Raw genomic sequence first — 23680 nt, forward strand, 5'->3', positions numbered from 1 at the left:
TTGAGCCACGATCGCCCCATTCACTAGGTGTGAATGAATGTGAGTGCAAATGGTTGTCTGTCCCTGTGTGTTGGCCCTGCGACAGACTGGCGACCTGTCCAGGGTGTACCCTGCCTCTCGCCCTATGACAGCTGGGATAGGCTCCAGCGCCCCCCGCGACCCTGAAAAGGATAAGCGGAAGCGAATGGATGGATGGATGGATGGATGGATGAGCCACAGTGATGCATTATAATATCTTAAAGTTTGTTTGTTTTTTAAATTCACTTCATCTTAGAATTGTGTCAGAACTCGGATTGTAGTCATTACTGATGAGTGTAATCTGTAACCCAACCGACTTTAGTCTTTGTTGCAGCAATCGTTAAAAATTGCTTCACCATGTAACAACGTGAGATTCTAGATCAAAGTGAGTGAGGGAAAGTTGGATATACTGTCATGTAAAAAAGAAAGTTTTCTTGGGATTCTGCACACTTGTGAGAAATTAAGTCCACACTTACTGCTTCCATAGGATCTAAGAGGGTAAGTCAGCCAGGTGCTGCTAATAACACGGCACTTAATTAACTGATTATCAGCAAGTACAAAACTTCTGGAACAATGTCCTTTGGACAGATGAGACCAAAATGGAGAGTTCTAGCCATAATGCACAGCACCATGTCTGGAGAAAACCAAACACAGTATATCAGCATGAACACGTCATACCAACCAAGCACGGTGATGGATGTGTTATGATTTACACTTGTTTGCAGTCTTTAAGTCAACCATGAACTCCTCTGTATACCAAACTGTTCAAAAGTCAAATGGGACTGTGGAATACTTGAATATCTGTCATACAAACAGGGCCGCCCATTCGACTTCACTAACGACAAACAAACTGTGTTCTCTGTGCTCTGTGCCATGTATATGGATACATGGTGTTTCTGAAATGCTGGAAAAAAAGTCTGATATTCAGATTTTTCTCCGTGTGCAATAAACACATGTGGACCATGACTTAAAAAATAAAGTTATATTTAGCATAACACAACTCAGTCATTTAAAGATAGCAACTAAGGCCAAAAACTGATCAACAAAGTGTTTACTGAGTTCAAAGACTCAGTAAAGGGATTTTCCCCATAAATATCTGCGCAATATACTGCAACAAGAGGACTCGCCCCCTGCTCGTCATTAAGACAGAACGCAGTGATGAAGAAGATGGCATTGACTTTACTTTACTTTTAACCAGATGCTAACTCAGTTTTTTACATAGTCTTTTACTAAAAGTGATAAAGCTTGAGGAATCTCGTATAAGAAATTTAATGTTAAAAAAAGACACACGATGGAAGGCAAATCCTAGTTAAAAGCATTGGAAATAAGCAGTTAAAATAATTTTACAATGAATTTGTATTAGGTTATGAAACTTTTGCCAGTTGTGTTTGATTCCAAAATGGTCAAGGGCTATGGAAATCACAAGAAAAGCTAAATTAAACGTCGAATCCTCCCCCATTGTTCACAACATTTATGAGAATGTCGTTTCCTTTGCAGTATCTTGCAAGGAGTACCTCTCAGCTTTCTGGACTCCATTAGTTTCACTCCTTCATGGGGATAAAATAAGGACGCCTCAGAGCGCTGGGTCCACCACAGGTCAGGGCAGCGCCGCAAACCTATAGTCCCAAATTGACAGCCGGTGTTCTGCCAGAAAAAAGGCCGGAGGGACGGAGAAGGAGGGGGCTATAGGGGCAGCTGTCTATTGCCAAGTTTTCACACTGTGTTCGAGATGCCTCAAAAGGAAAGAGAGAGTGCGAGGGTTGAGAGAATCAATGAACAACACAAGCACGAATGGTTGAATTCAGGGGGGAGAGGGGGAAGGAGACTGTTAAAGAGGAGAGAAAGATGAAAAACAGACACGATTCTCCTTAGCAGAAGTGAACCGGGGTCGACTTCACCCTGGCCATGACTCATTCACATGGACGGTCCTGTCACGGAGCGAAGGGGGTGGAGGACGGTGAAGAATGGGCTGATGTGAGGGTGCACAGCGACAGGCGTCCATATGGCCCCTGAGGCACCAACAAGGTCCCATGACAAAAGGGGGCTCTGCTCTCAAGTCGCGTCCTCCTCAAACCTCTCTGGGAATTCTCTTTCGCAGTCCCCCCTTTCCTCTGCAGAGCCTCTCACTTTTCTGCCAGCCCAGCAAGCAGCAGAGGAATGTGCCTTCTGCAAACCAGCACTCGCTCGGAGATTGCCTTTACACTTGCTGGCTAGTTATTATTGTAATGGCTGATGCAAAGAATGTTGTGCAATTGAGTAGGCTTATGTGCTATGTAAACATTTGCGGCATTTGAGGTTCTGCAGACGTACATAGAGATGTTTGCAGGGTAAGCTCTACTGCTCAGCGTTTGTCCTCTAGAGCATTCGCTACAATAGTCAGCAGCATGGCCATAAACCAAGTGGCATGAAGGGCATTCATGATGTCAGCTTTTCCTCACTTGACTTCTTCATCTAAGTCCCAAACAAGAGATTTCCCAAACATAAAAAGCGATCTTTAACTAAAGGGGGGAGTATGGGGGGGGGGGGGGGGGGGGATCTATACAGAGCGGATTGCCCGTAGTCCAGTTTTTATTACCAGTTCATCAAAGTTCTTAAGCCAAGTCCTGGGATACAATGAGCGCAGGTGCTGTGCAGGAGGGGCTGTAAATCTGACCAGGCGAATTAAGCCATTGCTTTGGCATTGTTCTGTTTGGCCTCCTATCTGTTTTTGCTCCGGAGGGTGTTGGGTAGATTGGGGTGTTGGGAGGGACATGTGAGGGCCTGCATCCACAAATCTCCCAACATGGGAGGCATCCTGCAGATTTCACACACGGTCATACGAGTCGGACCCCAGCTGCAGAGGAGGATCATGCAGGACAACGAGAAGGGTTAAAAGATATTAAAAGAGGGAGAGCTGGAGAAAAGGACGGTTGAGAGAGAAAGCCACAATTGCCTGTGAGATAAAGAAAACATTTAATTGACTGAAACAAAATTTCTCCTACTTGAGATACAAGCAAATCAGAATTCTGTTTAATCTCAAAGCAGCTGTGCAATTGCTAAAAGTATCCCCAGGTAAACTGTTGGGCTTTCTTTCTGTAAACCATGCCGCTGTTTCTCTTTAAAGCCTCTGCCAAGCTGGTGGTAGGTTTCATTAGTTGACCCTTGACCTCATAAGAGATCAGGTGACCAGGGCAGTGCTGTGGAATGCTCCCTCTTGACTCCTTTTCATTTTCTAATTTCAAAGCTCTCAACACTTTGGATCCTAGTCATTCTACCAGTGCCTTCTGTTATCTACAGCAACATGTAGAGTGTGTGTGTGTGTGTGTGTGTGTGTGTGTGTGTGTGTGTGTGTGTGTGTGTGTGTGTGTGTGTGTGTGTGGTTTTATAATGTCCTGTACGCACTCAAGAAAAAGAATTGTATTTATTCAATCCAGTTTTCGATTCCAGCTGTTAAAAGGATTGTTGTTCGTAGCTTTATCTAATTAGAGAAATGTCTTTGGCCTCAATTATAGCATCCGGGACACCAGTGTGAGATATATTTTAAATACAATTTCATCAATGGGATCATTAGATGGTAGGTCATCCAATAAACCTTTCAGTAAACTTATAAGTCTTAAGTTCTGTTTCTACTTTAAGCTAAACAGAGAAGCTAGTGGCAGAAGATTCACAAGGACACTGTTAACCTGCTAATGTTCAGCCGGTGAAGGTACAGTGCATTTAAGTCCACCACTCTAGAGGGGAAAATAAGCATGTCTGTCCACTGAAACTATGTTTTGTGAAGATATCCCCTTTTTGTCTGCTACTAAAATACTGAGAAATAACCAAAATCTGCACTGTGTTGGGATTGGCTAATCTTAGCAGGTTAAATGAGCTACAAAACTAGAAACTGGAGCATTTAATTCAAAGGTCACATTAACCCAATATAGCAGTGGATGTACTATTTTAGCATGTTAACATGAAACATTACCATTGTAGAAAGTTTTGCAGTGTATCTGACAGTTGCAGCTGTATTTCTATAAATCAAGCTCTAAAGCCTTTTCACTGTCTGTAGTATTACAGTGGACTCTGAAAGTGTTTTAGCTAACTATGCATGACTATGGCTACTAACGCAGCTAACATTTGCTTTCTGACAGTGCTAAAAAAGATCCACTTATATACCAGAGCCTAAGCAAAAATAATGAAAATAATACTATCATGGGTTGTATATAAGTAGAGTTTATACATATTGTGCTTAAAATAGTAAAATAGGATAAAAAATAAAAATTAACTAAAAAGCACTGCTTTTGTCCAAAACCATGTCCTAGGTATCACCAACAATCATTGATTGGCTGACTTCAGTACTGCAGCTACTGGATGTAGGGAGGCATTTGATCGTCAAGAGGTCTGAAAGTGATCAACAGAATCTTAAACTGAAGCGTCAGTATTGAACTGAACCCAGAGTAAACGGAACATAATCTGTGTCACATAGAACCTTTTACAGGACCTGACGAGAAGCCTTGCAGCACCATCTGGGCCATAAGTGATCCAGGGATGATTACTACATCACTTACAAATGCTTTAAAATTAGTCATTGAGTTATCCACTCCTCACTGTTCTGCGATAGACTAGTGCCCTCTTCGGCACCTACAATGCCTCTCATCCTTTAACAACTACTTTCACATTCCTTCATTTTTTAAAATATATTTTGTTAAATGCAGTTTAATTTTGGCTTGTATTTTGTCGTGGTGAATGTTTCGACCTTTAAATGTGTCCTTACTTGTGTCCTCTTGTGAAGAACTCCTCATGCTCTGCCGTGGAAGCCTCTGAAAGGGGATTCTGACTCTTTTCTTGAACCTGCTGTGACTGCCAGCAAAAACGTTCATCTCAACCACTTAAAAGAAAGCCACTTTAGTTAGGCAATATTGATAATATTTCTGTTCATGCTGAAATGTCATTTCAGACCATCATTTAACATTGACTTGGCAATAACCCTGTCTAAGATGCAATTCCATGATTCCATGAACTGTCAGTCTGTCAATGTATAATAAACACCACGAAGGCCTGAAAACTTTGAGTCTTCTTTTGACATGTTGTCATTACTAATGACCTCAAAGCAAACCAAACGTGCACTTAGCCTAGCAGAAACTTTGCTATCTTGAGCTAAAGCTAACGTGTTTTGGGGAGATTTTTAGCTAGGCTAATTGTAAAATAATGTCAATGCTATTCATGCCAAGTGTGAGATGAGAAATTAATTGAACTTGTATTTGTGCATTGACCTAGACTGTTGCCACGATTGTCTCACGTCCAAAATGGTGGACAAGTTAATGTCACATGATTTGAGGTCACGTGTCTGCAAAACCTCAACATGCAACTAGTTAGCTTAGCTTAGGACAAAATGATAAACCAAGCTCAGAGTTAGCCCCTTATAGCTGAACTACTGATTTTTTTCTAACCCATGCCATAAATATATAATGATTACTTTTCCTATAGATGATGGATTCACATTTATTATCTCTGGACCAAACCAGGTTAGACATTTGTAGGGACTTCTGACTGTAGCTTCTTATTTAAAAATGTCTGTGGCAAAAAAAAGGTGCATTTTCCCAAAATGCCTAACTATTTCAACAACAAGGGGCCATAGTGGCAGGTGGTCAGCATTAAGGAGACATCAAAGACCTTATAACCTCCCTATAGACATCACCTCAAGCAGCAGGGGAACTAAGTTTTACTGCTGACAGCTGGAGAGTGCTCTGCTGACAGGAGGAAGGTGATAGCAACTGTATCACTCCACTTCCTCTGCATGGATCAAAGTTATTGCTTCATATCAGAGTGATGTTAAAGGCTGCTCGGAGCATGCACCACTATTAAAGGTGTGCCACCTGCAAGTTTATCAAACCAGTGAGGCCCAAATCTTCTTACTGAGTCCGAGCACAGCTGCTGTCAGGGCCTCTTTTCAGTCTCACCTTTCACATTTTTTTCTCTCTATCTGTCAAGCAGAGCAAACTCTCATCCTGTCCTCACTCTCAAAGGAGACCGCTCTCTCCTGGAGGAGCGGGGAGGGAGAGAGGTGATGAGCAGCTCACCTCTAGGAGGGATTAGCCTTATTAAAATGAAATCGTCTAGTCCTGAGTGACAGAGCTATGGAGGTGCAGGAGGCAAAGAGGCAAGGAGGAGAGCGCAGAGGGTCTGCGTTGTGTGAGGCCCAGCCCCCGGAGGATCTGAAGCACCGCTTCCTCTGTGTTCTCCTTCCCTCCAGTCTTCACTTTCACCTCTCGCTTTCTCTCTTCATCTTCTCTCTCCTTTCCTCTCGTCTTCTCTCTCATCATCAACCGCGGTCCAGAACAGGCGGATCTGTCAGCGCTGCGTCAAGAGATCTGCCCTCAGTCTCTCAGATGAACTGCCAAGTACAGGAGAACAAAAGACCTCCAAAAACACACACACACACACATAGAGGTAAAATGTGTTTAATAGTCCTCCTATTGAAGGGCACCATGTATGGAATGTGTGCCCAGGGTCACTGCATAGAGGTTCCCAGCAATTACCCAAGCTTTAGCTCACTCTTGTTTATAAGGAGTCAGATGTAAAAGGCATGGACATACATGTGACTTTGTAAAGGGTGCCTAATGACATGTACACAGTGGTAATCCTTGTGTGGAGAGCAGCTCAGTGGTTGAATCAGAAGACCAGGCCATACACCATATTTGTGTTCATTTTCAGCGCTTTAACAGGTTTAGAGGAGAGAAACAAATATAATCTTAAAGTGACAAAAACAGAGGAACCAAACTCATACAAGAAGCCATATGTTTTCAGCTAAAAGGGGGAAAATGTGGCCAGGGCACTTTTTAATGACAGGGAACCAAAATAATAGCTTAATTGATACTTAAAGTAGACCTATTATCTTATACATAAAGTACAAGGATGCATAAATTAGCCACGGCCAGCATTTCAAATAATGAGCATTAGCAAATCTGCAAGGCGATGTGCTTAATATGGTCATCTCAGGCACAGCACGCTCACCAACCTGCAGTTGAACCCTTCTGTTTGCAAGTGGCAGCCAATCAGAAGAAAGTTTACTTCAATGGAGTTGACTTTATTTCAGGTGGTGGATGGCCAAACTAGTAGGAAATTCATAATCACTCAATAATTTTAGTTGTCTAAAAGTTGCACAAAGTCTAACTAAAAATTCTAACTAAGACAGAGGCATCTGTCTTCCTTCTCTCACCCCAACCGGTCACAGCAGATGGCCCTGCCCCTCCCTGAGCCTGGTTCTGCCGGAGGTTTCTTCCTGTTAAAAGGGAGTTTTTCCTTCCCACTGTCGCCAAAGTGCTTGCTCATAGGGGGTCATATGATTGTTGGGTTTTTCTCTGTATCTATGAAGCGCCTTGAGGCGACTTTTGTTGTGATTTGGCGCTATATAAATAAAATTGAATTGAATTGAATCTTTTATGGAACCAGCCAGTCTGTATATTAGTAGTCATCAATACACTTATTTTCTTTACAAATTGCTGGAAATGGTCCAGCTAATGATCTTGTGGTTTCAAAGGTGATTTACAAATGTACTTTGGGAAAGAAATATCCAAAGGCAGGAGTTGTTTTGCAGAAAAAAACATGATCAAAAGGGCAGTGCCCCCTAAACCCACTGCAGCGCCTTTCAACAGTTAAACAATCCACAAAGGTAGAAGAAGGTCAGACGCAGAAATTTTATTGGTTTGCTTTTTAAAGAACTGATCAACAAATTAGATCTGAACAAAGTGTCTTCAAGGTTATCTGAATGATTATTCAGACAATGCACTTATAAGTTTCAGCACAAGTGCATGAAAAGAAAACCTGGTTAAACTCGAGCATGTTTTGAATCTAAAAATGGTTTTATGAATGTCTTTTTATATATTGTATGTAAATAAGAACCCCCCTTGAGACGGGCCTGATGTTAGTTTATTGCCGGAGCGGCCTGGGAGTTATTTTCTTTTTCATTAAGGGTCATTGTCCACCCCCTCCTGCCCCCACAGCTGATCACAAACAACTTTAAAAGGTTGCGTGGATGATTTCAAAGGTCCAATCTTGCCAAAAACCACAGCTAACGCTGAAAAAAGTCTAATTTGAAACAAAGACTGTGTGTTATGTGGTCGGCTAGTTGACTTGTGGCCACAATGTTGACTCAAAGGTCAGCAGAGATTAAGGGAGCAGATGAGGAGGAGAGGAGAAAAGGTCTGGTTTCACATGCAGGTGGCTGTCAAGGATGTTTACCTAGCAAGACTCGTATCTCTTCTCTCCAGAATTAGAAATGAACAAAAGTTCAGTTCAGTTCACTCCGACTGCCTGATATCAAGTGGCGACCCTGACTATCCAAACAGGCTCGCTGTTATTATGTCTACCTCTGACTTCATATGGGATTTCACTCCTGCTTTTATTGGGACTGAGGGAACAGATTAGCAAGTTGAATGTGGACAAAGTACTTTTACAACAGACGCTTGTGCCATCAGAGTCGAGCACCTGAATCTAAATATAAAACCTTTTTTCCAGATGTGTAAAGTAAAAATGTGGAATTCAACAAAAGCAGATCCTTTCGCATTTACGCTTTGTGAGTGAACTACACAACACCCCCACCCAAAAAAAACCTTGAAGCCAATGGGATTGTTATTTTCAGTGTGTAAAAAAGTATTTGCATTTTCAGACTGTCAGTGAAATATTTGGCTCCATCTGCACAAAAACTCCCAGTGAGAACAGACACTGAAGATGTGGGCGTGCAAACAGGTATGTGTACATTCTGTACCCTAAAGCTTTCTCATACCTGTTCAGTGCAGCCATAAAAAACCCACCATATTTACAGTGGTGACATCAAAGAAGCCTGAAAAACCATTTGATGCTAAAAGGCCTCCGGCTGCTGAGACTTCTCACGCTGGAGCTGCCCGTCAGCGACGTTCCGCCTTTCTGTTTGAATTTATAGCTGCTTTGGAAAAATATTTCAAAATAAAATGACATTTAACTATTTCAGTAAACTGCTCGCTCTAACTTGAGGCTATTTGTAGGCGTCTCGTGAATGTCACTGGAAATGCCGGGTGTCGGAGCCGCAGTAAAAGTGCAGTCTACTAGCAGTGAATATTACTGGATGGCTAAATGCAGCTGCATCCCGGGAATGTCCCTGTAGCTCAGAGTATTTCTGGGAGATTCCCACAAGCCAACAAGGGCAATTCCCCGGCTTATTTATCCGTATTCTACTGAGGCTGGGTTACCCTGCTCCCACAGCAAAGAGGTGAATTTGCAAAACATAAAAATGTCTCCTAAAGTTTAAGCTTTTCCTGTTGGGTTTCTATAAAACAATAGCAGTGTTTAAAACAGTTTGGGAATTATGGCCACAATGTCAAGTTATTTCAACAACTGTGACGTGATTGCTAGGCCACATGCTCGACTACCAGATGTATTTACACTAAAAAGCAAAAAAAAAAAAAAAAAAGTTTTGTGAGGTTTTTATGAATGAATTCCACGTTTGTGTGTGAGAAAGGCAAGATGCTCTCTGTGCCACTGACAATGCCAACCACAGGTAATTGTTTATTTTTGTGATGGTATTTTTTTCTGTTTCTTAAATTATTTTTATTCTGAAAAACTAAAAACTACAGTACTGTGCAAAAGTCTTGAGCCACCAAGAAGAAAGGGAGGGAAAAGACAACAGCAGCCACATGTGAACGTAAAATAACATACTTTATTATGACCATACATTTCTCAGGATCAATACAAAGCACTTCTCTGTTTTTGTTTAGCGATGCTTTGAATGTGGCACTTTTTCCTCCAAAGGACAAAGAGGATCAGACAGAAATGATTTTTGTTTGTTTGTTGTGTGGAAGGAGAAGGAGGTCAGATAATGACTCCGTCGCTGCACTTGCATCTCCATGTTAGCTCTGAAACAGACTTGAGTTCTGCCATTAGCGTCCCAGTTTACTTTCATTCTATTTGATTGTTGAGTTGAAACCATAAAAGCATGTGTGCTCTCTGTGTACTCTTTGAGTAATAATTTGAGATCCTATTAGGGAAACTGGGTCATTGTAAGGAAGAATGCACGTCAGATTTAAAGGACAATCTTTACATTAAAAAAAAAATCCTTAGCTGATTCTACACAATGGCTTCTATAAATGAGGCCCTGGTTCTTTGTGTGTTGCCTGCACAGACAGATGGTTTGAAAGGAACCCTGCTGAAACCCAGTTTCAACAGATCCGCTCAGCAGCAGCCCAGCTTCACCGTGCAGCAGCAGGACTGTGCAAAAACACCATGCAGGAGGGCAAACAACAAACTCAATGTATAAGTGAAACAATTTTGAAGACTATTTTACTTATTCTTATTCTGTATATTTTAGGCTAGAAATCCTCCTAAAATAAAATTAAACCAAAAGTGATTTAGCAAATATACTAATAACAATAACAGTGCAATTAAACCATTTCAATCAGTAAAAGCATTTTACAGTTGTTGCTGGAGTTTAAAAGAAAAAAAAAATTGTTACCAGTTTCTGCGTTTCATAAACTGCCTGCCTCTAAGTCCTTTGGAAAAAAGCTTGGACAATGCTGTCTTACAAAGGAACGGGGGTCAAACAAATGCGCATACGTTACAAAATAATCTTATTTTACACATAAATATGATATACAAAGGCAGATGAGACAGAGCCTTGCTTATGTCAGTAAAGCTTTTGACCATGCAACGTTCAGTACCTTAAAAAAAAAAAAAAAAAACGCCAAAAAATCATTAGCACGCCTTAGTCCACCAGAGACATAAAACAATGTCAAATATATACACAATATCACAAAAATAACAATATCACTTTTTTCTGCAAGAGCACGATTGTACCATATATTTTACAGCTAAAGTTGTACCATTAGTCCAGCACATTAAGATGTGTACAGGTAGCTTTAAGGGAAAGAAGCAACTATTGCTACACGGCAACACTAGAAGGTCATAAGAAGTATTTAAATACGCCATTGAAATATAAGCTGTAAAAATAATATATTCCGAATACATTTATATAATTATATACATATACATATAGGTTAAATACTGATCATTCTGAATCCCTGGATTGCTGAAAACGTCCTTTGTCTTTTTAAGCAGCTAGCTATTTTGAACTAACTGGATGAGCCCGCCATTTTTATTTCCGCTGCTGATCTACATGATGTGCTTCACATTGTTTATTTCACTGTTTTTGACCATGTGTTTTTTTAAATTAACTATTTTATTTCATTTTTTTTCTTTAACAAAAAAACCCCCAACAACTTAGAAATAACCAGCTTAGAAATAACAAGCTTCTTTATGTTCTTGCATCAAGGTAGATGAGAAAGTTGATACCACGTTCGCATCTTTGCTAAACTATATTTTTGTTAATTATGACCTGTAACATTTTAGGATTTTTTTTTTTAATTTATTCATGTTTTTTACAACCAAGCTACTCTATTTTCTCAAAAACATAGCTATCTTAGCTACACTAACCTTAGCTATGCTAGCTTAGTGCAGCTAACTGCTTTCTGACTCTAGCTTATATTCATTTACAGACATGAGGGTAGTATCAATCTTTTCATCTAATCCTGGGCAAGAAGGTGAATTTACCAAACCTGCAACACTACATGAAACACCAATTCTGCTTAAAATCAAAATCTGTTCAAAATGTATGTTTAGCCGTAAGCATAGGTGTGACTTTGAACATAGAAGAGGTTTAAGTGGCAGCAGTTTCTCCCCTTAGTTCAGAACAGACTTTTTACTGCATGATGATAATCTACACTACTGCCTGCCTATTTAGTGCATTGTTGTTGTATAACATTTAGTGTTTTATACCTCAATAGAAAAAGCTCTTTACTGCCTTAAAAAGGAAATCCACCCTAAGACAAAGTGTACACGTTCCTCCAACGATCTTGGTTCGTTTTACTAAATTAACCACCATACAAGGTTTAAAGTAGGTCTGAAAGTGACTAAATTTGCGAGATTCAGACTGGGCCAAATTTTGCTACAGAGCCCCAGAGTTCAGAAAATGGATGTGTACCTGCTGAATTTGAAATACACTATAGCTTTTTTTTTTTTCTTTTTGTAAGAAAGGCTCTTGAAAACCCATTCTCAAGCGTTATCTACACAGGCCCAGATCCTCGGAGGTGATGTGTTATATTTCAGGGTAGACTTTCCTCTTGACGTACCACCTTCACACAATTAAGGCACCTTTTAAACCCCTGAGGGGTAATTGGGTTCTTCTAATAAGAAGAGAAGCAACAATAACAACATGGAACACAGAACTGGACTAAAACAAAACCACACAACATAAAGTTTAATCAGCCAACAAAATAAAAGGAGAATATTGCGGAATGTTTGTGGATATGGTACAAACGCCACAAGTGCCCTGTTACATTTCTTATCTCATCTTCTAGGATTTTGCAGCAGCAGTACCGTGCACCATGCTGGCATGGTGACGTCACAAGACCTCCATGGCTGTATCCCAAAGCACCTTCAGAGATAAAGAGATTCTGTCACAAACCTTATCGAGCTTCATGGGGGTGCGGGTGGATATGTCTGCGTATCTGTGTCTAGGAGTTAGTATCCCACGTTGAGCTTGTTTTTGTTGAGCTCTCTCTCCAGGTTTCCTATCAGAGTGTCGATGCTCTCTTGCAGGTCCCTCAGGTTCACCCTGTTGCTCAATACAGGACTGATATCTTGGATCTTCATGTAGGCCTGGTAAGTGTGCTCTTTGGGTAGCCGAGGTGGCAGGATGTGGTTACACACCTTGTGTTCTTCCTCCTCCTCCTCTAATGGGTGTCCACTGTTTGAGCTGTCACTTTCTATTAGCTTCTCCTGCTCCTCCACCGCCTCCCGTGTTTCCTCCTCCTTTACCACCTCCCTTCTCTGAGGTTGCTCTTCATCTGCGGTATCAGACACAGGACAATCAACCTTGAGCTGTATGCCGTCTTTTGCTTCCTCTTGCTTCTCCTGGACCTCCTCAGTTGCCTCGATGTCTTCTGAGGGAACGTCGTCATAGTCTGCCTCTTCTTTGCTGGAAGGTAACAACATTTCAGAAGGGAAGTACGTCTCACCACAGCCACTCCAGTCACCAGCATAGCGGTTGCTGGGGCTGTCCAGACGCCCTGGTTTGGGTCGCAGAACCCCCACCATCTCTGCTCCAGTGAGGTTCAGCACCTGAGGCCGCTCTTTTCTCCGTCGCAGAGGGGGGGCTGTCCGCAGGTCAGAGGAAGTTGGAACCAGAGAGGGTGCTGGGGGCTGAGAAGAGGACTGGCCATGTGGGTCCACAACTAGAGGAAGAAAGAACAAAAAACAAAAACAAAGAAAAAGTTAAATATAAGCCAGCTGGTTATTAAACAATCATGAAAATTACAAAAACACAAAAATAAGAAAAGGTCATATTTTCTCATTCTTTTGTTTTCCTCAGAGGGAAAAGTGGTTGTTGTTCTTCTTTAATAATTACGTTATTTAGACCAGCGGTCCCCAACCCCCGAGCCACGGACTGGTACCAGTCCGTGATTCGTTTGGTACTGGGCCACGAGAGTTGAGGCTCGGGTGTGCAACTTATGGTTCTCAGGATTTTCATCGTTAACTCGGTTTCCCTGGGTCTTATTTTGAAAGAAATATTTACAAGTTACCATAGCGACCAAGACGGCATTAAGGGGTAGCGAGGAGGATGTTACTCTCAATGTTATTGGCACATTTCAGGAGGACACTGCTAATAAAGTTACACACTTACACAGTGAATTCGCGTTCATTGTTATATTTACAATATATTTGTGTCTTGGTTGTATCATTTTATTTTGTTGTATTTATCCACGACACCTTAAAGGCCGGTCCGTGAAAACATTGTCTGACATTAAACTGGTCCGTGGTGCAAAAAAGGTTGGGGACCGCTGATTTAGACTGTATACTTCTAGTGGTATATTAGCTTTATAAGAGCTGCAAAGCACAGCTTATGGCTCACGTATTATTCACTTATATATTGTAGAATGCAGCTGACTGAATCCCCCCCCCCAAAAAAGCAGTAAACCTCAGAGCGAGATACAGCGCAGGTCAGCTGATGACGGCCTGGAAACAAATCTACTGGAGCTTACAGTACAAATGATTTCCCCACTGCACTGCTACACCTACCAATTCATACTTCAGCTCCTGAAAATGACTCTACTTTTCATTTTATTTCTCCAAATAAATAAATGCATTTTTTTTACATCAACTGTAATCTCTTTGCTTATTTTAAGTCTTCAGTTCAGCATAATGATCATGAGCACTGATCATAAAGGGCGTGCTTCAGGGCACAGCCAACTTGTTAGTGACAAAGTGCTATCATAACAGTCTGAACTTCTCGACCAGATTAACTTTGCTGGCTTAAAAATACAACAACAACAACCCCCCCCCCCCAAAAACCACACCAAGATGCACAAGCTGATCTTTTATATACAGTCTGTATATGCAGCATTTTTTTTAAAGTATCAGCATGTTTATGGAAAAATACAATGGTGCGCATTTCATAAACTAAAATCCATCAGATTTCGCAGTACGGGAATGTGATGCTATCAGCGTGGCTAGACAGGGCTGGATGAGAAAATGTGATTTTCTGTGATTGAAATGAACTAAAAACAAACAAACAACACACATAACAAAAAAACACAAGCCTTGTTTTGGTGCAGCTGATTTCTATTTAAAAGACTCCCACTTTAGCGGAATGACCCTCTGTGAGGACAACATAGAGAACAATCGGTTCATCATTAGGTGAACGAACATGCTGAAGTCACACCACTGCACACAGTGTTTTTGTTGCTTCCTGTGCTGTTATCGAGTAACCAAACTTAAAAATTAACTAAAGCTTGAACCTTAAGAAAGACTCCTCTAAGTGGACTAGGTGAAGGAAAAGTGAGCAGCCAAACACAACCACAGTCTGGTTACCTTTCTGCATTTATCTCAGTACCTACATTTTCTGGCTCCGCTAGCTTACTATATTGGAAAAGAACAAAAACACAGTTAGGGCTGTAAGTCCATGTTCAATAGATACATTATATATTTAAAAAGAAATGCTAAATTTTATTTTGAGACATGACCTTGAAATGACTTGTTTTCCTTTGTGCGCGTTCGCCTATTTCATCCAGCTGACGATAAACAGAATTTTTTTGCACTTGTCTTAACTAAGTTCACTGCAGTTCATTCATCAGAGTGGCTGTTGCTGCTATAGTGTTTACGTGGAGTAGCTGCACACTTCGCAGCTCCCCCGAGGCTAAAGACTTGAGCAATTATCACCTTAAAACAAACAGAAATTATCTTCCTTTCAGAGGCGCTGTGTTATTTAATTCCAGACATGATTCACTGATGACATGATTAAAGCTATTAGCTGTCAGCAGAGAAAATGAAGACGGAAAGCAGGCGAGAATACGATCATATTTTTTTTTTCCTTTCTTGGACAGCTTCACAATGTTTACTTGTTGTAATATATTAAGATTAGACTTAGTTGTGCTAGGATGAGTGTATTTTTACATCTAAACACAATAAAAAACCGAAATGGACAAAATAAAACAATAAACCCACAGCTGATTTTAATGATAAATTAAAAAAAGAAGCAGGGCAAATTAACTGAAAATGAACATGCAGCTAATTTTGGATTTTAAAGATAACACTGAAAGAATCCTCTTGCCGTCACTTTGTCTGTCTAACCATCTGCTCACATCTTCTCACACATACAGTTGGAAAAACTTCTTCATGCACACTCATCACCTCCTCAGCCTCTTCAGTACACACACACACACACACACACACACACACACACACACACACACACACACACACACACACACACACACGTCCTGTAAGTAGTGTCAGTCAGGCTGTGGAGGCCTGAGCGACAATGCCTTGGAAGGTTTGGTATGTGTGTATGAAAGGCGTGAAGAGGCAGCTCAAAATATCCCACAATGATTGCGAAATGTACGGGTGAAGCTTCAGGGGCTGAGGGGTAAGGTTCAGCCAGGAATGTCTTTAATTATACAGTCCAGGCGCCCTGTACTCTGTACTGGGGAAGCGGATGGAATGGAAACACTGCTGAGGGTGTAAATGAAGGCTTGAACCTGGACTAAAATGCTCTGTCAGTGTCTTTATAAGTCATTAAAGGCAACTGCGGGGAAACAAAAAAACCCAACAAAAACCACAGTTTTTATGCTTTAATTTTTAAAATTCCAAATGTAATCCCCTCTGCTACCTGCAATCATAGGATTCACAGATGCTGACTAATTAAGCCGCTGGCTTACATTTCTTTCTCTGTGCTCCTTCTCTGGGTGATGTAAAGCAGGGTGCTAAGCTTCAGTGGTTTACACAGAATGGGTTCAACGTGGAGGATGCAGTTAAAGTTAAGAGGCTCAACCAGACGCAGAGTCACTTCGTCTTCAGACGCACATCAGCAGATCTGGTTAAAGCTGCAGGCTGCTTGGGAGGAGCTCCGAGGATTGTATAATCATTCAGGAGGGAAAGTTTGTCTCACAGGATGTCGGAGCCATTGGGAAAAAGGTTTTTAAAGACGGTGAACATGTGCTTTTTCAAAACTGTATCAATGGAAATGCACAGAATAACACTGCACTCAGAAAAATGTTAAAATATAGTGAGTTGGATTAGTTTCGGGTTGGTAGTCATGCATATGTAAAACACACAAAACAAAACAAAACAACTAAGCTGTCCGCCCGTCCCAGGGGCTCATTTTTTGATTTTTTTGGAGTCTTCGAGAATTTAAATGCATCAGCAGCCCCTGCATGGCTCACTTGATTATTAGAAATGTGGTGAACTCATAAAATCAAGCCCACGAGCTAAAAAAATCAGATTAGTTCCCATAACCAATGCAAATATCACGCCACACACACTTGTCTCATCATTCTCCATCCTCTCCTGGATCATCTATGGACTTTGCCATATCTCACCGCAAGCAGACAGCTGCCGCTGGCAGAGAGCAGCTGTGCAGGCAGACAGATGACCTGTGCTGAGAGAAGCTGCTGCTGACTGTCCTTGATTGTTAATTTATCTAAAAACAGAGGGGGAGGGGGGGGACCACGCCCCAAATGTTTGGTTCACACTGAGGCTTTACTGGCTTGGCTCCGATTGGCTCAACCCATCACGATGAAGCACTTGTGGAGGGTTTCATCTCTGAGGAGCCGACAGATGGTGGCCTGTGGCTATCAGCTGCACTTGTGCCAGTGGTGGAAAAACCTCAAGGATCAAAGCAGCCCAGTCCCTTTAACAGCCCTTTGTAGAGCTGAACCGCAGGGCTGGCACTGATTTGTACAAGACCCTCAGGCAAGAGAGACCAGTGTGCGCACGACCTGACTGTAGATGTGCTGCTTTTTCAAGTCACGCCATGTGCTCAAAACGTCTTTAGAGAAAGCGGGACGAAAACAAACAAACAAAGGTCACAATCACCTGGCCAGAGCTGGAGCAGGTAGTGCAGTACTTCGATGTGCTTTTTGAAGTGTAGCGCGCTGGCCAGCTCCTCAGAGTCGATGAAGACTCGGTTGGTGTGGCAGGACGCCTCCTGACGCTGGCTCAGCAGCACCGGGCCGAAACACACCGCTAGGTTCTGGCACGTCATCTTATTCATCTCTTGGTAGGATGCCACCAGCTTCAGGTGGTCAAGAAGCTTCCGCAGCATCATCTGATCCAGACACACACACACACACACACACACACACACACACACACACACACACACACACACACACACACACACACACACACACACAGATACACAAAAGCCAGACAAATAAAACATGTTATTATTATGATTAGTAGTTGCAGTTGTACCACTAGCAGCAAGCCAAAAACTGCTTTAAGACACATCTGCAGCAGTAAGTTTATCTTAAAAAAACCTGAAGGTTTTATAAAAAAACCAGAAGGAATATTATTATCAGTAATATAAGGCGTGTTGGCAAAGGAGCCGAGTGCAGAATACTGCAAATGCTACACTTTTAAAACTAAGAGAGTAGTTGTATTCTCACAAAGCATTGACATGCTTCTTTCAATGAATCTGGTGACTCTGTTCACTTGGACCAATAGCGTACGGATACAGAGTTTCAGCAACTATTCGTTTTCACTTTTATGTCATTCTACTGTGGATACGATGACAGTGCTTGAGGTGCAAGGCTGCACGACATCACAATTATCAGCCGAACAGTGGTAATCTGTAGCATTATGATTATTACCATGATTATCTACCCACAATATGCCCTTTCAAAGCCACCTCTGTGACAGTCCTTTAACTCCTGTGCAGAAGAATGTGCACTTTTTTTAAAATTGTCCTTACCCTCTCCACCTCTGGCAGGTTTTCCAGCAGGCTGACGGTGTGTTCAGAGTCGGCCTGGTCATTCTCACACCCAGACGCTCCCATCCGCAGAGGCCTCGCAGCCATAGACTCCAACACTGCCTCATATAGCTGCTTGTTGATCAGAGGGTAGGGCAGCTCACGTAGATAGTCCTTCAGCACTCCTGACGAGAGAGCGAAAGCAGGGCATGAGAAACTCAACTGCATCAGGATAGTGAGTTTAACATCCACGCAAACAAGCCCGTTTCATGTTCTTACACTAGCCGTTAAATACGCAGGCGACTTTTAATACCTGACAAATTGCTAACGATACCTCTTAATGAGGCGCTGTCACCGAGAAATAAAAAGCTTTTCTTCTCCTCCTCGTTTAAAAGCACTCAACCTGCCACATTCTCTTGGCTGCAGATTCAGGTCCCATTGTTTTCCGGGGTGATCCCGTGGCGTCTACCGAGAGGCCAGATTGAGTCGGGTGTGACTTGGCAGCGTCGGGGGGTTGTGGGGTCTGCTCTGGCATCTGTGACGGCGCATTCGCACCTGTGACTTCAGCCTCTCAAAGTTCAGACAAAAGCTGGGGGAAAACATGAAACCCACGCTGTCTGTCCCCTAAGCCCCTGAAATATCACTGGCATGTCTTTTCATCAAAGGCAGAAATAAAGAGAACGGAGGAGGGGCAAAGACGGGAATTAAAACAAAAAAAAGGGATCCTGGCCGTGTGACAGATCTTTGTGGTGAGTGTCTGCTCTGTTGTGTGCATGAAGCTGGATCAGCTTTCAAGGAAGACCAGGAGGGTGAAGGGGGGGTATATTGTGCAATTAGCAATATTTGTTATCTTCCCAAGTAGTGCAAACGGAATAAAGGATGAAGGATAACCAGATAAATACAGGTGAGCTATATTGGCGCCCAAGACAAATACTTTTATTTTCTTAAAGATCTTTGCTGCTAAGCTAATAATAATAATTTAGCCTGATAAATTCCTGATCCTTTATTTTAATGCAACAAAAGCATTCATTTGTCTATAAACCAGGATTAAATGTCTGCAAAAGAGGCTACAAATACAATGACTCTGATGTGCAACACACTGAATACACACTAAAGTCCACACTGCTCATTGACAAACTGCTGCAAACGTTTCCTGCTGTTCCCGTCACGCTGTGCACCCTTATATTCGTACAGCTACATCTGCTGGTGCTCTGCGACCTTGTTTTTCAGTGACTTATCAGCTGTTGGGTTCCAACATGTTTTTGAAGCCAGAGTACGAGATCTCATTCCCCATGTTGTTGGCAACTTCGATTGCCAGTGATCCCTGCTCTTCTTGTGCTAACATGCTTATCGGGAAACGTCTTCGCTCCGTTCAGGTTTACCAAAAATCTTATATGCAGCTGAGGCCAAAAACCTATCAGCTTGTGGGCTGTGTGTCAGTGTCTGCTCATATGCTGCTGTCTTCTGTTTACTGTATGAGGTGCATTTGCATTGACATCACGGGCGTAGTTCTTGTAGTGTCTGAGAGTGACTGTTTTTTTCTTTGGTTGTTGTTTGGGACAAACTCAGAAAGGGCTTGGTGCTGCTTGTTTTCTTTATTTTATGTTGGCTTACTACAATTAGCATTAGCAGTGGAAACATGTCTGTTTCGCATGGTCATATTTTCCTTATATATTACCTTTTTTCTTCACGTACCTCATATTCAGCTGAGCATCACATATTGGGTTCAAAGAAATCAGTTCAAGCATATTGCTGAACCCTTACTGGACTCTTTTTAACTTGCCAAGCAGCAAACATGTAAGTGGGAAATACAGTCAAGATGGAAGTGTGTGCAGACTGAAACACCTCAACCAATTTTCAATTTTCAAATTTGATATTATTTACGTAGTGCCACATCACAAACAACGGGCACTTTATATTGTAAGGTAAAGACCCTACAATGATAGAGAGATAACCACAATAATCAGGTGAGAAGCACTTGGCGACAGTGGTAAGGAAAATATCCCTTTTAACAGGAAGAAACCAGAACGAAGCTCGGGGCGGGGCAGCCAGTTGCTGCAACTGGTCGGGGGACAGTGGAGGGAGACATGACAAAAAGACCAAAAGAGAGACCACTTAGGACTTTTTCAAGGCTCCTGCTTCTGGATAGCTTCATCTTCTCCTGGCTCACCTCCAAACTCCCTCTGTCAGTGAATCTCTTACCTTCTAACAGACAGGATGTAGCTAGCTAAGCTAGAGAAATTCACATCCAGCACCTTCACAACAGGTCTTGTTCCCCTCTTCTACATTTAGACAAATAAACGCACTTCTTCTTATTCCTGTGTTAAGCTCCTGGTGTTTGTGGATGACACTGCTGGGCTCAAACGTATCCAAGATTGAAGCAAGCCTGCATAAAGATAGGAGGTTGTGCAAGCTTCCGTTTGATGTATCAGAAATGCAAGTCAAACTTCAAATTTCAGACAAATACCACGGTTAGGTTCTTCAGGTTCCATAGACGTATGACATGAAGCACAGTATTTAAAGTCCTAAGGAAGTTCAACCTCCCAACGGAGCTGCTGTCCTAGTTCTGCTGCGCTGTATTTGGGTCTGTGTTGCATCCTTCAGTTAACTGTTTTATATGGCTTAGCCACTTAATCAGAAATGAGACGACTACAAAGAATAGTCCGGGCTGCTGAGAGGATTACTGGTGCTCCCTGATCGACCCTCGAGGACCTGTACTCTTCTAGAGCAGGAAAAAAGGGCTGGAAAAGCTGCAAAAATCATTTCAGACCTTTCACACCTAGGCCACAACCTCTTTGATCTGCTGCCCTCTGGTCAGCACTTCAGAACACTGAGCACCAGAACATCCAGTCGCAGGATCTCACAAGACCTCTCCAAGTTTGGTAGTCTCAGTGTATAACAATGTGGAAGTCTGTCTTTTAACATTTAGTGTTACCCGTTGGTATTTGTGGAACATTTAAATTCTGAAGTAACTTTAATAATTGTGATTTTTCTGTTGCGTTCATGTCTTGGACATTTTATCCATTAGGAACATTTCCCTGTGGCAACAGTTCAGTTTGACTGCTTGGGGTTGTTGTTCACATTATTGAACATGTGGCTGTATGTGCGTGATTATAGGACAATAAATCCAGGAAAAATCACGTGTGACACAATTAGTGAACACGCCGTGACTCTAAAGCGTGCAAGAGGAGCAGCTCTTGGTAGAACAACAGATAAGACGACACTGTATCTATGTCAACCACGAGCCTGTTTCCAAAGCAGTGACACAACTGATTAAAGTGCTATAAAAAGGAACACGTACTTCACTGCTTTTCTTGTCCACCTTGTTTGTTTTTTGCCTCTTGTCTTCTATTTACAGCATACTACAGTACGATTCATAGTAAATCCAATGAGCTTCCTTAGGGCCAGTAAGAAGGACAGAGGGCCCAACTTAACGTGCTCACTTTATAATCCCACTAAGTCCTAAATCTGCTCTTTAAGGGAGCATTAGGATTACCACTTTTCAGTCTATTTCTAAACAGCATCGTCAGAACATCAGAATAATGTGGACAAACTAATGTTTCAGTATTAGCTAACAGCACCAGAGTTTCAGGTGCTGTCACACGTGCATTTTCTATTTTCCTTTGCTGCAGTTATATACAAATAAATTGGATTAGAGAGTGGAGGGAGGATCTAAAGTCAGTTTAGTGTGTTACAGTACAAAGTCTATGATTAGCATTGTGATTAGTATCTGCACAGTGGCACTCAGCACCAACATAAACACAACACTGATCTATTTTAAATTGTCTGTTTTACATCACAAATAAAACCAATCAGTGATCAAAAAGGCAAAAAATAAAAAAAAAAATCTGTCCAACAGCTGACAATAACTGCTTCCTTTTATCTCTGTATGTTACCACAGAAATAAAAAAACTGACTGACTGAGCTACCATAATGAAACTTGTGACTTCTTAAAAATTTCAGAAGAATCTCTGGATTTTGGTGTGGTGGTTAGCAGTGGTGCCTTACAGCAAGAAGGTCCAGGGTTTGAATCCATTCTGGGGCCTTTCTGTGTTTACATGTTTCTGTGTCTGTGTGGGTTTTCTCCAGATGCTATGGCTTCCTCCCACAGTATAAAAACATACATAGGGTTGTGAACGTGAGAGAGAATGGTTGCCTGTCTGTCTCCATTACTGGAGACAGCTGGGACAGGATCCAGACCCCCCAACTGAACAAAACTTTGATAAAGACATTAATGGTCACTGTTGACTTTTTTTTATCCACATGTCACCATGCAATGTATTCAAAAAATGTATTAATAAACTTGCTTTCATTTTAATGGCCACAAGGGGGCTACTCCTCTGGCTGAAACAAGTAAGTCAGAACTTATAAAGGTCTATGAGAAAATTATTTCTAACTTGATTTCTAACTCAAGTATTTTCACAATGAAGGTTTTTAATATTAAATAAAGCCTGAGCATATTTAAAGTAAAATAAATCCTGTCTTCAGCTTCTCAATCAGTTCCATCCCTTACTTAGCCGAATGCTAAACTCCAATGTTCAAGCTGGGAAAACAAACCAAAGTGGGCTTATTTCGGTTACGACCTCAGTAAACACTTTCCTAATGAGGTCGTGGCCTCAGCCCATAGATTTAAGTCTTATTAGAGTAAAATTGCTGATAACAGAGTATTCTTTGTAAGAGCCGAGTTGCTACCATGTTGGTGTGCAGTGTCCTTGGTTCCTCAAAAGTTTCAGATGAGGGATAAAAAAACCTACCACGACAACAGGTGATTGTGGCTATGTCTATCTTTTATATACAGTGTCGTGCAATGTGGCACAATTTTAGCATGTTAGCATTATACATAAATGCATAGGAAGTATGTTTTAGCATGTTAGCAATTATTTGTGGCAAACATGCCTCATAGAGCCAAGTCTAGAAGCAACTTAGCTTTGACCGAAAATATTGAATATGATACATTAAGGAATTATTATTACTTAATTATGATTCTGTACAGTGTGTCTCTTCATAGAAAAATAATAAATATAGAATATAAAAATAAAACAGTAAATATGATTCTGACAGCTTAACATAAACTGAGACATTTTTTAAGTTTGTTCCTTGCCATAAGTATTTTCTCTGAACATGTAATGTTCAACACTTCCTGGCATTAGAAATACGGAAACACTCTGTTTATGAGACAGCCAGCAGATGCTTAGTAGGCAAACAGCTCATACCCAAACAAGGATAATAACTTACTATCTCAGCCCTCCAATCTCAGGTAGATCAAAACATTGACAGATACTACTCAGCAGGGTTAGACTTTAACAGCGCTCTGGGGAAGCATGCTCTTAAACCCTCATAAAACTGCCCTGCAATTAAACGCCCTCCCTGTGCCTGTGAGCTAGCATAGGTTCAGTATAAAATCTGGTATGAGCTGAATTTGAT

The 23680-nt window shown here is 41.6% G+C and overlaps 1 protein-coding gene across 1 annotated transcript in view; it reads right to left on the reverse strand.

Moving 5' to 3' along the window:
* Nucleotides 1-9659: 9659 nt before the first annotated feature.
* syde2 (synapse defective 1, Rho GTPase, homolog 2 (C. elegans)) overlaps nt 9660-23680 on the reverse strand; it is a 48336-nt gene continuing 34315 nt past the window's right edge. Inside the window, exons 6-8 of the mRNA XM_080886291.1 lie at nt 18260-18441; nt 17380-17611; nt 9660-13241 (exon numbers count right to left, since the gene is read on the reverse strand). Coding sequence (XP_080742417.1) covers nt 12529-13241; nt 17380-17611; nt 18260-18441 — 1127 coding nt within the window. The 3' untranslated portion in view covers nt 9660-12528. The remainder of the gene's footprint in view (nt 13242-17379; nt 17612-18259; nt 18442-23680) is intronic.

This window comes from Rhamphochromis sp. 'chilingali' (assembly GCF_963969265.1).
Source record: "Rhamphochromis sp. 'chilingali' genome assembly, chromosome: 7".
Classification (NCBI taxonomy): domain Eukaryota; kingdom Metazoa; phylum Chordata; class Actinopteri; order Cichliformes; family Cichlidae; genus Rhamphochromis; species Rhamphochromis sp. 'chilingali'.